Below are 16,410 nucleotides of genomic sequence, written 5' to 3'. Positions count from 1 at the left end.
TAGTGATGTTCAGTATTGGAGATCAGCTGTCAGAGGGAAAAGTAAAAGCAGAAATAAATGTTTTCATTGTGTCACCTTTTTTTTAAAAATTTTTTTATTAGTGAAACACCATGAGGTATAGTTGTAGACTTACAAGTTGTTGTGCTTGGGTTTCAGTTATGCAATGATCGAGTACCCATCCAACCACCGGTGCCCATTCTCCACCCCCAGTGTCACCTTTTTTTGATCAGTGTTTCAGCCCTAATTTTATCCCATGGAATTATATCATCAACTGTTCTTCATATTTCAGATCTCTGTTAATGCTGAACAAATCAGAATAGAATTGGAACCACTGGATAAAACTAAATCCTTAGGCACAGTTCAGCAAACAAGAAGACAGAAAATGCAGAAGTAAGAGTGCCAACTTGCCATTGCACCCAGACATTGAAAGCTACCCAACTGTTCTGACTTCTCAATTTTCCAACTTTGTTCCTAGAAAATCACAGGATCTAGAATCTGTTCAGGAAGTTGGTGGCTCTTACTGGCAGAGAGTAACCCTCATCCTTGAACTTCTGCAACACAAAAAGAAACTAAAAAATCCCCAGATACTGATACCAACTCTTTTTAACCTACTATCAAGGTAATGACACTTGCTTTAGATCCAGTTGAGAGTTTAGGATTCTTATCCTTGCCTCTCTTTTTAACTGAACATTCTCTTTTCATAGTCTTGTTTATCCTGTAAAGCAGATTACTAGAGATGAAAACCTAGAGGAATGGTTTCAGCACCCATTATCAGTGCCCTAAACGCAGTATTCAGCTTGTTTTGTAAAGTACATTCCCCGCACAGCCTGAGTTCTTTCTTAGTTTTAAATGCCATTTGTCTGGGATATTATTTTTATTTAAAGATATGCAGTGGCCACCACAGTTTCTTAGGTCTAAATGATTAGATAGACAGCAGTAGTGATAGGCATCTACACTGAATTTTAGATTCATGTGTTGTTCATCTGAAAAACATTTTTTCCCCCTGAAGTGTGTCCTCTGAGATTATTTATATATAGGTTGGTGCAAAGTACAGTACAAAGGAAAGGTAATTTGGCGTAGGCTAATCTACTTGTATGAGTAAAAAGATTGGAGTTAGAAATCTGGTTCTTAAGTCTTTATTAAATGTTAAGGTTTTCCCTGTTCCTTATTGGATGTGTTCTGAACAACAGTCGTTTATGCCTCCCTGAAACGGTGATGCCTTTTTCCTGTTCTTTCTCCTGGGGGTTCCTGAAGGTGTTTAGAACCTTTGCCCCTGGAGCAGGGCAATATGGAATACACCAAGCAGTTAATTCTTAGTTGTTTGCTCAACATCTGCCAGAAACTCTCCCCCGATGGCGGCCGGATACCAAAAGGTATGTACGTTGTTAGGAGGAGAGGGTGGAAGAGTTTCCTAACGGTACTATTTCTGTGCCTCCCACCTTGAACTTCTTTGTTTCTCACCACTGTAGATGTTCTAGATGAGGAGAAGTTCAACGTGGAATTGATTGTTCAGTGCATCCGTGTTTCAGAGATGCCCCAGACGCATCACCACGCTCTCTTACTTCTGGGTACTGTTGCTGGAATATTTCCTGTAAGTGGTTGGTTTAAAATGACTTTCTAGCACTTCTTTTCTTTCTTGCCTGGTTTGAATTTAATAGGATTTGGGAACTTAAAGAGTTGGTGAAACTTTTACCCTTTCCTCTTAATGAAAATTGAGAACAAAACTGGTCAGTCTTGCTAAAGCTTTGGTTCCCGTTTTTGTCAAATTGGAATAATAGGAACCCTCTTCAAAGGGTTGAGGCGAGGATACTGTGGAGAATTGCACTTAGCGTTTAGTGCTTTGCCCAGCACAGTGATGCTGTTGGTAGTAGTTTCAGTGGTCTTTGGGCAAACAACCATCCCATGAACTCTCACTTAATCCTCGTGTAGATTTCAGCCAGTAATTTAGGAGAGATGCACTATAAAATATGTCATTTAAATATTGTGTTAGTGATTTCCAGTCATTATTTCATTTGAGGATTTTTTGATATTAAAACAACTTTCTGGAGCGATAGCACAGCGGTAGGGCGTTCGCCTTACAAGCGGCCAACATGGCCGACCCGAGTTCGATTCCTCCGCCCCTCTCGGAGAGCCCGGCAAGCTACCGAGAGTATTCGATATGCCAGACACAGTAACAACAAAGTCTCCAATGGAGACGTTACTGGGCCCGCTCGAGCAAATCGACGATCAACGGGAGGGCCTTTACCTTTACTGCTCGAGCAAAACAACTTTCATATTAGGAATTTAGGTCAGAGATTTATTTTTTATTTTTATTTTTATTTTTTTGCTTTTTGGGTCACACCCGGCGATGCACAAGGGTTACTCCTGGCTTTGCACTGAGGAATTACTCCTGGTGGTGCTTGGGGCACCATATGGGATGCTGGGAATTGAACCTAGGTCAGCTGCGTGCAAGACAAAACACGCTATCCGCTCGCTCCAGCCCCTAGGCCAGAGATTTATGACTTGGGGGCCAGAGTTTTATGACTCCTAGGGTTATTTACTAAAATTATATACAAGGTATATGAACGAAATTTGGGGGACAAAGAGTCAGTGGCTTTTTTCAAAAAGAAAAAGGGAGGGGGTGCTAGAGAGGTAGAATAGCAGGTTTACCTTGTATGCGGCCAACCTGGGTTCAATCCCCGGCATCCCCTATGATTCCCCCAAGCATAGCAAGGAGTAATATGAGCTTAGAGCCCGGAGCAAACTCTGAGCATTGTTGGTTGTGGTCCAAACCATCCTTACCCCCGCTCACCCACAAATGAGGAAGAGGGTTGAGAGTTGATAAACAATTGATAGTCTTTATCTTTTTCCCTTTAAAAAATTAAAAATACTCCACTGCACTCACCCATTTAAGATATGTATACATATATGTATACATATGTATGTATGTACGTGTATGTATATACGTATACATATATGCATATGTATACATATATGTGTGGTGTGTATCTATATATGTATATGTTCAGCTACTTCCAGAATATTTTTGTCATGCCAAAAAGAAACCCAAGCGCAATAGCAGTTGCTCCTCATATCATTGGAATTGCAATAGCTGCTCTTTCTTTTGTCTGTTTAGCACAATCCACAATGATTTTGATATGCATATACCATATTTACCTGTTCATTTGTTTCAAGGTTTTTATTTCCATTTCTTTGTTTATTTTAGCACTTAGCACACAAAATTTTATATGAGCATGTTTTCTGTTCTCCTTGGTATATATCTATGCGCAGGATTACTGTCATATGCTATCTTCATTTTTACTTGGCTGTGAAATTACCCAACTTTGTCACAGTATGCATTATTTTGCACAGAGTTTGACATTTTTAATTTCTTCATGTTGTTGCTGGTAGTTGTTACTTTCTGTCTTTTATTGTAATGATCCTAGTGGGTATGAAGTAGTTTTATTACGTTGATGAAACATAAAACTTAATGGCTAATGATATTGTATATCTGTTTAGTTTCTATGACTAAATAATTACCTTCAGAAAAATTGTAAACCCTTTGCCCTCTTAAAAATTGAATTATGTCTCTGCTATGAATCATTGCTATTTTAGATGTTTTAAAAGAGAAAATGAAAATGTGTTTTATTTCAGGATAAGGTTCTACATAACATAATGTCCATTTTTACATTTATGGGAGCCAGTGTCATGCGTCTAGATGATACTTATAGTTTTCAAGTTATTAACAAGACAGTAAAAATGGTTATTCCAGCGCTTATTCAGGTAAGCTCTCCCTATACTCTCATTAGTTATTAAGATTTATTTTGGGACAACGAAATAGAACAGGGGTTAAGGCGATTGCCTTACAGACCTCAGTTCAATCTCTTACACTGCTTATGGTCCCCGGCGCAGGAGTGGTCTTGGAGTAAACCCGAAAGCATCACTGAATGGGACCCAAATGAATGGGACCCGAAAGCATCACTGAATGGGACATGCCCCTCCCCCCATATTTGTTTTAACATAGTGTGAAAGTCAGGTAGTAGTAAGAAAGGAGTTATAGCCTTTTTAAAATGTGTGGCTATTTGTCAAATTTTAGGATGGTGAATCTAAGAAGAGTGGTCTTCAGAAGGATTGTGTTTTCCAAGATCATGAGCACACAAGCATAGCTGATTCTGTTGTGCTATAAAGTCTGACTAGAAAAGTTGCCATAATGTCATTTAGTGTGAGTTCACAGCATTGTTTATTTCAGGACACTATAGCAGTTTGATTAGACCCTTGTGTACCTTAACAAAGAATAGGGAACTTTAGAGCTGTAGTGGCAATTTTGTTAATATGCAGTTCTGCGAGCACTCATCAGGTATCTTCTAAGAGCTAAATGCTCAAAAAAAAAAAAATGAGACATAGTGTCTTCCAGTAATGAATGAATAACTGAAACTTAAAATCAACCTTAAATATGATCAAGCTCTTGAGTTCTCGTTTTGCCTGCTGCCTCTTCGTGTTACTATCCTTGTTCTCATGTTATCTGTCATCCTAGAATGATCGGGCCTAGCACTTCTCTTTTTTAATCTTGGTCTTAGGTTGGAATTCTCTGTGTCTAGCAGGTTGGCAGGTACAGGACATGTTTGATAAAGGAAAAAATGACTGTGTTAATATGTTATATGCCAATAGAATAAGTACTAAGAATCCAGGATAAAGTTAGGGTGACCACCAAGTTCTTAAGAAACAGAATTTGAACTGTTAAGAAAGATAAGAGTTGCTCCCCTAAGGGCCAATCATCCATAAAATGAGAAAAGGCCAGTCTAAGATTGAGTGAGAAATTTCATGCACATCCATCTGGTAGAGAGAAGAGTTGAGAGAGATGGAAGTAGAGAAAATCAGGGTTGGAGAGATGATACAGCAGGTTAGGCGTTTCCCTTGCACAGTGTGTGAAGTCCAGCATCCTTTATGGTCTCCCCCGAGCATCACCAGAAATAACTCCTGAGCACCAGGTATGCCCCCCGTGTCCCCCCCCCACACACACAAAGTAGTAGTAGTAGTAGTAGTAGTAGTAGTAGTAATACCAGGTATGCCCCCCGTGCCCCCCCCACACACAAAGTAGTAATAGTAGTACCACAAAGTAGTAGTAGTAGTAGTAGTAGTAGTAGTAGTAGTAGCAGCAGCAGCAGCAGCAGCAGCAGCAGCAGCAGCAGTAGTAGTAGTAGCAGAAGCAGCAACAGTAGTAGCAGCAGTAGTAGTAGTAGTAGTAGTAGTAGTAGTAATAGTAGAGGATATTAGTTTTCTTGAGCTTCACCAGTCACACTTTGGTGAAAAATTTTTCTCAGTAAATATAGTTGGTTTTCTGTGTACACAACAGTCGGTTGGGTGAATCAGGATGTAGAACTCAACAGATACAGGATACTGTCTCCAAGGGACTTTCTGTCTGCCAGGGGTCAGGGCAGGGGAATCTTAAACCTAGTGCCTGGGGATACTAAAGGACACCTGTAGTTTATATTTTGGAGGAACCAAAAGTTATATGTGGATTTTCTGTTGTACAGAGGTTGTTGCTCCTAACTCCCATGTTGATCAACTATATTCACTCCATTCAGTCAGCAAATATATTTAGAGCTGCAGTGTCAGAGGAAAGTGGCTTGAGTTTCATTATGAAACAAGGAGTTGTTGGCCATTTCTGTGCTCTTTCTCTGTAGATTATATCCAGTCTTCAAATCTTCACATCCTACACTTTATATTCTCATAGCCAAATATTGCCTGAGATAAAATCTGATGATTAAATATTTACTGATGGAACTTTGATTAGTGATATTTTTCCTGTAACTTTTTGGGCATATCTGAAGGCCTTTTAATATTTACTTGAAGCTGTTCTTTGGAATTTGATTTCCTCTTACTCCCTGCTTGCTCTTCTACTACAGTCAGATGGTGGAGACTCTGCAGAAGTCACCAGAAACGTAGAAGAAATTGTGGTCAAAATCATTAATGTGTTTGTGGACGCGCTTCCTCATGTCCCAGAGCATAGACGTCTGCCAGTCCTTGTTCAGCTGGTTGATACACTCGGCGCAGAGAGATTCCTCTGGGTTCTCCTTGTCTTGCTTTTTGAACAGTACGTCACTAAAACAGCGCTGGTGGCTGTCTATGGAGAAAAGGTCAGATATAAAGGAGTGGGGGTAGATGGGTAAGGAGGAAAACAATGATGTTTCACAGATTTTTGTGGTATTTTTCTAGTTTAAACATGGGGCTAGTGGTACCTGATGTGCATGATTTAGCAATGCTTGCCCAGCACTGGTTTTAAAAATGGCTTTGGGGGCTGGAGTGATTGTACGCAGGGTGTTTACCTTGCACGTGGCCAACCCAGTTCAATTCCCAGCATCCCATATGGTCCCCTGAGCACCACCAGAAGTAATTCCTGAGTGCAGAGCCAGGAGTAACCCCTGAGCATCACTGTGTGTGACCCAAAAAGAAAAAATTAAAAAATTAAAATGGTTTTGGTTGCATCTGGAGAAAGAGTATAGGGATTAGGGTGCGTGCCTTGAGAGTGACCAGCCCTGATCCCTGGCACCACATGATACCCTAAGAGTCACTGTACCACACTGCATCCTTGTGACCTTGAATTCAGTCCTTAGTCCTATTGTCCAACAGTCGCTTGGGAGGGCTTCCCCAACTCTTCTGAGTACCACTTGGAAGACCAAAAAAGAAAATGTTGGCATTTTTAAAAAAATGTTTCCTTATTCCATGGGACTCTGAATATCCCCAGCACAGGTAAAATAGCTGAAAGGGATTTCTGAGAAACAGGTCTGGTGCCTTGCTGGCTGGTAATTCTATTTTGTGAGCAATTGAGTTTGTCTGCAAAGTAATTAAATGTCTCTTGAAAATCCTTTGACAGTGTTTCATGGGGACACGGAAAAATGTCAGTATCATTGAAATCAATGACTTGCAGGCGGTTATTTGAAGACACCCAGTGGGAATAGATAAGGGTTGGATTTACAGTAAATTCAGGACCATCTGGCTGGAGCAATAGCATGTTTACCTTACACATGGGCGTTTGCCTTGCACGCGGCTGTCCCAGGTTCAATTCTTCCGTCCCTCTCGGAGAGCCCAGCAAGCTACCGAGAGTATTCCGTCCGCACGACAGAGTCTGGCAAGCTTCCTGTGGCGTATTAGATGTGCCAAAAACAGTAACAAGTCTCACAATGGAGACGTTACTGGTGCCTGCTCGAGCAAATTAACAACAGGAGAACAGTACTATAGTGCAGGACCATCTGTAACTGACTTTCTAGACTTTGTGAATAGATCTAGATCAGCTCTTTTGAACTCTAGTTCAGTTTTGCTAGAAACCTAATGCAAATTACCCTGATACTCATAATTTGCATAAATTGACTATTTTTAACCTAAGTCTTAGTAACGCACTTTTCTGATAAATCATGTGACCATAATGTGTAATAACTGGATAGTAAAAATATTCCATTGATGACTATATATTGCATAGTCATCAATTATATGTCAGTTTTTTGGAAGGTTGGTTGACTGTACGGTGAGTTTGACCATTATGTGAAGCTTTTAAAAGCTTGCCATATTATTTAATCAGGGTATAACAATTTTATTCTGGTGATGACTATTCAGTAAGATAAATTCTAAAAAATACTACCTTTATTTGTGGGCTGGAGCAATAGCACAGTGGGTAGGGTGTTTTCCTTGCATGCAGCCAACATGGCCAACCCGAGTTCAATTCCTCTGCCCCTCTCTGAGAGCCTGGCAAGCTACTGAGAGTATTTTGCCTGCATGGCAAAGCCTGACAAGCTACCCGTGACGTATTCGATATGCGAAACACAGTAACAACAAGGTCTCACAATGAAGACATTACTGGGCCTGCTCAAGAAAATCGATGAACAATGGGAGTACAGTGACAGTGACCTTTATTTGTATTTATGAGCATAAATTTTATGGGTAGTTTCATTATTTATTTCCTTTCATACACAGGATGCTACGTTAGAGGCTGACACTGAATTTTGGATTTCAGTCTGTTGTGAGTTTAGTGTCCAGCATCAGATACAGAGTTTGATGAATATTCTGCAGTACTTAATGAAGCTGCCAGAGGAAAAAGAAGGTAAACCACAATCACTGTTACTGCTTAATCTGGAAGTGCATGAGAAGCAAAGATGATGCAGGATCTCTGTAGAATCCATCGGGGTCAATGTGCCTCAGTGACCAGACACAGTGCTTCACCCATTTAACGCCCCGGCTTTGACTTCCTGTGCCACTAAAACATGAGGAACCGGAATATCTTGACAAGGATTCTGGGAGGGCGGGGGAGTTACATAGCTTTTTTTTTCCTTTGTTTTTACGGTTTGTTTCTTTTTTAAAAGTCTCGCATGGTGATATATAATAGTGTTAGGGTTTCATGCATACAGCATCCCAATAATGCCTCTGCTCCAGAGCACCTCACTCCTCTACCCATCATTGAAGGTTTCTTAGATTCTTTTAAGTTAGTTTTGAGTACACAAGATATGTTCTCCCAGAAATCACTGTGGTAAGTAGAAGGATTTCTACTTGTCACTGTCACATGTTGGCTTAGTATACCTTGGTGCCTTTGTGCCAGTGTTGTGCTCTAGAGTTTTGTGAGCTCCCTTGATGAGTCAGGGTATAAGGAAAGGGAGTTAGCAAACCAAAACATTTTCTTTCCATTGAGATACATGACATGCTAGCCCAGATTTGAAAACAACCTGAGTGCCCAGGAACAGATGAGTGGAAAGAACTGGCATATGGATTACTCCTCAGAAGGAAAGATGAAATTGTGCAGCCTACTGTTAGATGCCTGTATTTACGGTAGTCTGGAAGGAAATTCCACCAACGACATCATCAGAGAGATGGGCTTTTTGAAGCATTCATGTGTTGAATGTTCTAAGAACTGTGTCTTTTGAAACAGAAGAGCCAGCCGCGTGGGGAAGAAGGACCCTGACAGGATTAATTTTGGGTCGGCTCTTTTTCCTGTCTTCATTGTTTGTGATGAGTTTGTCTCACCCTAGAGTTGGCTTGTGCTTGTCAGAGACAGACCAGCAAGGTGCCTACAAGATTCTGTGCAGGGGCAGTCTTAAAGAGACGTCTGCAACTTGAGTCATTCTCTAGGAGAGTGGTTTTGTTTTGTTTTGTTTTAATTTTTATTAGTGAGACACCATGAGGTACAGTTGTAGACTTACAAATTTTTGTGCTTTTAAGTGACCCATTGCTGCCTCCTGATAACTGCAGCCCTGATGCCTTTGTATGCCACTTGGATGGAGGATTCCACAAAACTCTAGAACAGACGTTAAACAGATGTAGAGTTATGTGTTGAAGGTTAGATACAGCCCCTCAGTCATGGTCACGGTCCTCCTGTTGTTCATCGATTTGCTTGAGCGGGCCCAGTAACGTCTCCATTGGAGACTTTGTTGTTACTGTGTCTGGCATATCGAATACGTCACGGGGAGCTTGCCAGGCTCTGCCGTGTGGGCGAGATACTCTCAGTAGCTTGCCAGGCTCTCCGAGAGGGGCGGAGGAATCGAACTCGGGTCGGCCATATTGGCTGTGTGCAAGGCAAATGCCCTACCGCTGTGCTATCGCTCCAGCCCCTCATTCAGACTTTTGTTATGCCACCAAATACATGTTTATGAGGTTTCAGAACTTGGGTATGGAGCCAATCATTGAATACTCCCTCTATCATGTTTTTGTCTTCTATGTGCCTATCTCACTTGTCATGTTGTTTGTTTTTGTCTCGTACATTCTCTTCTCAGGGCTGTGGGGTACATTCTTGTCACATTTTTACGCTCACATTTTTCGCTCATTTAGAAGGGGGAAGGTTGCATTAACAGCTTTTTTTTTTAAATGTATTTTGTTTGCCATGTTTATTATATCAATACTGCAGATTAAGGTTTGAAGATGAGCACTGTCTCTTTTTTTGTTCTTTTTCAGAAACTGTTCTCAAAGCAGTATCTAATAAGAGTGAATCACAGGAAGAAATGCTGCAGATTTTCAATATAGATACTCACACTAGCAAACAGCTGCGACATTTTAAGTTCTTATCAGTGACTTTTATGTCCCAGCTCCTGGCTTCCGATAATTTCATCAAAAAGGTGATGTGTGCTTTAAAATGTATTTATGTTAAAAGAATTTCATTTTGGCACTGGGGTTTAGCACGATGGTGAGCACATGTCTTGCATTGTGAGGCCCTGGGCTCAATCCCAGAAGACACAAACACAATTTCTAAAGGAATTGTTATTTTAGTCAATTAAAGTAGCTCAACAAATATCTCACGAAAACATTCTTTTTTTTTAGTATGATAGTTTGATTTTCCATGGAAAATTGTGTGGCTGGATCTATTGGGGTTTGACATACATAAATCCTGTGACTGCTTTGTGAAGTACTTGCCAAATAGAAGTGTGTGTGTGTGTGTGTGTGTGTGTGTGTGTGTGTGTGTGTGTGTGATTTGCAGGACTGTTTAGTGGGCATGATTTTGTGTTTGTTTTTCTGAGCCACGCCTGGTAGTGCTCAGGGATCACTCCTGGCAGTGTTTCAAGGACTACTTGTCTACTTGCGGTGCTGGGGATGGAACCAGAGTCAGCTGTGTGCCGGGCTAGCACCTTCACCCCTGTACTCTCTAGTAGAGTGGCATTGTTTGTGGTAGCCCAGAATTGTATTGGCAGGGAGTGGGCCTGCCACGGACACTGGTGGTGTAGAAAGAAGCAGTTCCCTGCAACAGTGCCACTGAGCTCTCCAAGCCGCACAGCCCCGCATGTGGAGGAGATAGGTGGTCGGTGACATTATGAAGTGGAGAAAGAATAGCGGAGAAAGTTCTAACAGAGAACTAGAGTTGAGCTTGTTTCCCCAGGTGGGGGAAAGAGACCTATTTCACACTATGCAAACTACAGTTTTCAGAACATTAAAAACTCTTTAATGTGAAAAAGAATTCTCCAGGCATAGGGAAAAGCCATGATGCACATTCGGTACTGTACTCAGAAGATAAGGACTTTCTTTAAAAAATTGGTTTGGAGAAAAGACCAACATAAACAAAATGCAAAGAGAGCCTCAAGTTTCCTAAGAGATTATTGCTGTGCATTAATCAAAACCATCTGATTTGGGCTGAGAGGTGGGTAGCTCAATAAGCTCAGCAGGTGCTTTGCGTGCAGGAAGCCTAGTTTATCCCCCAAGTGTGGAGAAGGGAGCAGCTGCTGAGCACCGCCTCTCTCCCTGCCCCAGCGGGCCCCAGATCAGACAAATGACGCTCCTCTGTTGTACTTAGAACAGCTGGTAAAGGGCATACTGCCGCTAATGAGGAATCAGGAACGGCCGATTAATGCACGGCCAGAAAATGTCCCTAGATAAAAGGAAGTGGAAATTAAATGCCAGCGTGATGTTGACAACAGTTTAAAAAGCAAACAGTGTGGAAGCTGTGGGGCACAGATTTTGTCCACAGCGATGAGTTGGGGCAAGTGTTTTCAAAAGTGCTTGACATCTTTGAGTCAGGTCAAAGACTGAGTCATATAATCTAGCAGTTCACTTTCCTTGGTACATGTTCTACAGAAACTTGCCAGTATGCTCAAAGAGACAGAATATTTTAGCGTGGTTGCTAAAAGTGAAAAAATGATGGTGTCAACTAAACATCCACCAGCGGTAAATGAATATGTTGTGGTATTTACAAAGGAATATTGTTTGTGGTTAAATGAATGAACTAGAGCAACTAATAGATAGATCTCAACAATCTAATATTACCAGAAAAGCAGGTTGTTCACCAATAATTTTGTTAATATGTGACATTGATTCAAGTTTGGGTAGTTTGGGGTAGGAGAGAATGGGGTTAAGAAGCAGTGCTGAGGGGGCTGGAGTACAGTAGGTAGGGCATGCGGCCTTGCATGTGGCCAACCCAGGTTCATTTCCCAGCATCCCATTTGGTCCCCTGAGCACCGCCAGGGGTAATTCCTGAGTGCAGAGCCAGGAGTAACCCCCGTGCATTGCCGGGTGTGATCCAAAAAGAAAAAAAAAAAAGCAGCAGGGCAGAGTGGCCATGATGTTCAACACAAAGTAGAGGTGAACATTTAATTAAAAGTGTCATGGGTAAATAAATTAGCATTGGCTATTCACTGTTTTTCTAATGTAGTTTACAGATATTGTAAATGTCTCAATTTTAGTGTGAACAGAGGGATATAGTGTTATTGTAGTGTGATGGGGAGGAACTGCTCCTGACCGAAATGTAATGTCAAAAAATACTGGAAGATTGAATTGAATCATACTGGGAGAATTTCACCGAATATGCCTCAAGTGATCGTTCTCATTCACTTCTGTACTGTTCTAATGATGTCTTCCTTCAAAAACAGGTAGTGGAAAGTGGTGGTCCTCAGGCTTTAAAAGGCTTTGAGCAGAGGTATGTTATTTTTACTTTGCCTTTGGAAGTAATTTCAGATTATCTCATCAGAAAACTGGGAGGATAGTGTACCAAGCTCTCAATCATGCTTCCTCCTGTGTTTCAGGTTGCTAGAAATGATTCTTGGCTATATTAATGCCGTGGCACAGTCCATGGAGAAAAATGCTGACAAACTAACCATAAAGTTTTGGCGAGCACTCCTCAGTAAAGCTTACGACATGTTGGATAAGGTAGGTTTTGTTTTTCCCATCTTCTCTGTTTTGTTGCTACTTTCATGGCATAGTGAAATTATTTAGCAAAGTCTTACTTTAAGAATAAAGTCGGTAGCTTCCCAGTAAATAAATAACTGTCGCTCAGATGTTTGTGGAAAAGGAGCTCTTGATACCTAGAAATTTATCTGAAAACATGGTTGTTTCCTTTTCCATTATGAATATTGGCTCAAAAATATGTGCTTTACTGTCATGCCATATTCTCTAATATTCTACATTTTTGAAGTGGACAGGAAAATACACTTATTAAGTAAAATATGTGGTATGTTAAAACAGTCACTGGCATTCACATTCACAGTGGTGTTTGCAGTTTGGTCAGCTTATCAAGTTACCTGGCATTTAGCTGTTCATTTACTTGTTTTGTTTCGGGCCACATGCCCAGTAATGCTCAGGGGCTCCTCCCAGTGCTCAGGAGACCTTATGTTGCTGGGCATCAAACTTGGGCCTCCAGCTTACATGGCATGAAGATTAGCCCATTAAGCTATCTCGTTGCCCCTATTCACACTAGCATCACTTAGCATCACTTTTTTTGTGTGTGTGTTTCTCCCCACCCCAATAAATGTCAAGTAGGCTAACTGAAAGGTTAGTGTTAGAATTAAGTAAGAAACTGTATTAAAATGCCTAACCACTAGAGGACAGGCCTCAGGAAGAAGTCTGTCTTAATCCAGGTTGATCTTCGCTTTAAAAAGCTTGCTTTTAATGTGCACCCACTGTGTAGGTCAATGCCTTGCTGCCCACAGAAACATTCATTCCTGTCATCAGGGGACTCCTGGAAAACCCGCTCCCACCCGTGCGCCGGAAAGCGCTGGATCTGCTGAACAACAAGCTCCAGCAGAATCTGTCCTGGAAGAAGAAGACAGTAAGTGCCATTCTTGTTTTATCCAAAAGCATGTATTAACTCTTTCCACTTGATACAGTCTAAGTGAGTATATAGTTTTCTGAGTCTACTGCTTTATAAATCCAGTTTGAAGCTGGGGAGCATAAAGCCTCTGGATTAGTTCTAAGAACTCTGAGTTTGGCTACTCGAGGTCTCGTGGTTCCATACAGATTTTAGATTTGTTCTATTTCTTTAAAAAAAATAATGATGCTGTTTAAGTTTTTATAGTAATTACATTGTTTGTAGATTGCTTTGGATAGTGTGAATATTTTCACTATTCTAATTTATAAGTGCAGAATATCTTACTACTTATTTGTGTTGTCTTCAAGTTTCTTTTTTCTAAAGTTTTCTGGTTACACCTTTTTTACCTTCTTTTTTATTTTTTTAAAAATTTATTTATTGAATCACCGTGAGAATAGTTACAAAGTTTTGTGTTTGAGTCTCGGTCATACAATGATCAAACACCCATCCCTTCACCAGTGCACATTTTCCACCACCAAAAATCCCAGTATACCCCTCATCTCACCCTTATCCCAACCTGTGTGGCAGATAATTTCCACATCTCTCTCTACTTTGATTATATTCAATATTTTGACACCAGCCCCATCATTATTATTTGGAATTCTCCCCCAATACTCAGACCTGCCAAAAAGGCAACATTAGACTGTTTGTTTTTTATTGCTGGTTATGAATAACATATGGTGTCTCGTGGCTGCACAATCTTGGATTTCTAAAATTCTAATAAAATTTTAGATTTCTGCCAAGGGCTGCTCTGTTCTGAGATCCATTTGTGTGTCTCTGGGATCATGACCACTACGGAGCTTCATAAGTAGCCAGGAGGGGCAGTTTGTGGGCGGCATCTCAGGGTCCCATTGGGGCGGGGGAGAAGAAGGACTGGCTCCTCCCCTATCCCATGAGGCCTGGCGTGTGTTGTCACTGCTGGCTCTGTTACCTTCGTGATTGTGCATTTTTTCTAGGTATTTGATTCTTTTTGAAGCAATTTGAATAGGTTTGTTTTCTTTATATGAGCTCTTAGAATGGAATTTTACCCCCATGGAGTCTTGATTAATATAGTCCATATGTTGCCTTTGCTTTAGCAGAATTCCTAATCCTCTCTTACTCCAAACCAATAGGATATTTGTACAAATTGAAAATTGGCCAGAGCACTGTACCTTCATTTAGCCGTAAATAAATTAGATGGGGAAACTTCCTTGTGTGCAATCACGTGGCTTAGGATCTCTGGATCAGGACTTAAACTTCGGCAGTTTCAGGTAGTAGAATGGACAAATGAACGAGCATCCTAGTGTTTTGCAGCTTTGATCATTCGGGAATTTTTCCTCCCTTTTTTAGGTTTACCATTTCCTAAAACTGGTTCCAGACCTTTTGGCCGTTGTGCAACACAGAAGGAAGTCAGCAGAAGAGCAGCCCATCAACAGACAGACGGCGCTGTATACCCTCAAGCTTTTATGCAAGAATTTTGGTGCAGAAAATCCAGAGCCTTTTGTCCCAGTGCTGAGTGCTGCAGTGAAACTGATTGCCCCAGAAACAAAGGAAGAAAAGAACGTCTTGGGTAGTGCCCTGCTGTGTGTCGCAGAGGTGGCCTCCACTCTGGAAGCACTGGCCATCCCTCAGCTTCCCAGGTACATTGATCGAGCCCTGACAGAGCCCAGGTTCATGATACAGATTGGATCATAATATCTAGTAACTCTTCTTGACCTCCACTACAAGATCATAGGAATCTAATTTCTTAAAGAGTCAGTCCTTCAAATTCAGAAACAGTCTTATTTACCTTTATGGGGTTCATTCTTCGCCAGTTTTCACTGTCTTTATGATGATTATTGCTCCCCAGTTTTCACTGTTCTCTGGCCTGTGATCTGGAAGGAGCAGGTGGCTCTTCATAGAATACAGCCAGTTGAACCAAAGCTACCTGATTTGGCCCCCATTCACGGTTGGGTATGACTGGTGCAGCCCACATTCGCACATTCGCAGCTGGGTGTGTCTGGTGCTCACCTCAGCTGTATCATTTGTTCATTCATTAGCTCTGTAACCTTTGGGCGGATTGCTTGACTGGTGAGAATTTTGCTATGTGTAAAAGGTATAAAAGGGAGACAGTGCCTCCTGTTCTGGATTTCGGGGGGGCGGGGGGGACTGTATTTCTGCCTTTAGCACAGTGCCCAATACTTGCCCTTTGTCACACAAGATGTGGCAGCAGTGACTAGCACATAATTGGGATAAATGGGAATTTCTCCTACTGACCTCTTCTCCAGTCTCTGTTGCTGCTTTACGAGCCTCTCAAACTCTTGCTCTTGATTTCTAGACTGATGCCATCACTGCTGGCAACCATGAAAAATACCAGCGAGCTGCTCTCAGGTGAGGTCTACCTACTGAGCACCTTGGCGGCCCTGCAGAAGGTGGTTGAAACACTCCCACACTTTATCAGCCCTTACCTAGAAGACGTTTTGTTCCAGGTGGGTCACAGTGATGCCCCCCCCCCCAAACTCATCCCCACCCCCCCACACACACAAGCACACACACGCACACACACACACACGTACATGCAACGCGCACTTTTGGGGCACTTTTGGGTGGTGGGGAAAGGGAATCATTACAAAATTAATAATTTTACTTGTTTTTAAGTGATTCTGTTTGGCTGTAAGATTCTATTTTTTTATGTAGGAGTACTGCTATTTATTCAGTCACTGATTAGCTGATTGAATTGGAAATGAACTCCACCTTACTATTTTTTTTTCATTTTTTATAATTTTATTTATTGAATCACCGTGAGAGCAGTTATAAAACTTTTGGGTTTAAGTCTCGGTCATACAGTGAAACACCCATACCTTCACAAGTGCCCATTCTCCACCACCAAAAACCCCAATATGCCCCAATCCCACACCTTCCCCCTA

The 16,410-nt window shown here is 41.4% G+C and overlaps 1 protein-coding gene across 1 annotated transcript in view; it reads left to right on the top strand.

Moving 5' to 3' along the window:
* Positions 1-16,410, top strand: part of HEATR1 (HEAT repeat containing 1) — a 58,996-nt gene that overhangs the window by 28,004 nt on the left and 14,582 nt on the right. The window contains exons 25-37 of the mRNA XM_056113588.1: positions 290-390; positions 476-619; positions 1,255-1,373; positions 1,470-1,591; positions 3,634-3,762; positions 5,886-6,116; positions 7,948-8,074; positions 9,913-10,073; positions 12,312-12,358; positions 12,465-12,588; positions 13,346-13,486; positions 14,855-15,144; positions 15,822-15,972. Coding sequence (XP_055969563.1) covers positions 290-390; positions 476-619; positions 1,255-1,373; positions 1,470-1,591; positions 3,634-3,762; positions 5,886-6,116; positions 7,948-8,074; positions 9,913-10,073; positions 12,312-12,358; positions 12,465-12,588; positions 13,346-13,486; positions 14,855-15,144; positions 15,822-15,972 — 1,887 coding nt within the window. The remainder of the gene's footprint in view (positions 1-289; positions 391-475; positions 620-1,254; positions 1,374-1,469; positions 1,592-3,633; positions 3,763-5,885; positions 6,117-7,947; positions 8,075-9,912; positions 10,074-12,311; positions 12,359-12,464; positions 12,589-13,345; positions 13,487-14,854; positions 15,145-15,821; positions 15,973-16,410) is intronic.

This window comes from Sorex fumeus, unplaced genomic scaffold, assembly GCF_029834395.1.
Source record: "Sorex fumeus unplaced genomic scaffold, SorFum_2.1 ptg000021l, whole genome shotgun sequence".
NCBI lineage: Eukaryota > Metazoa > Chordata > Mammalia > Eulipotyphla > Soricidae > Sorex > Sorex fumeus.
The sequence above is the reverse complement of the archived record's forward strand: the minus strand, read 5'-3'. Positions and strand labels throughout refer to the sequence as shown.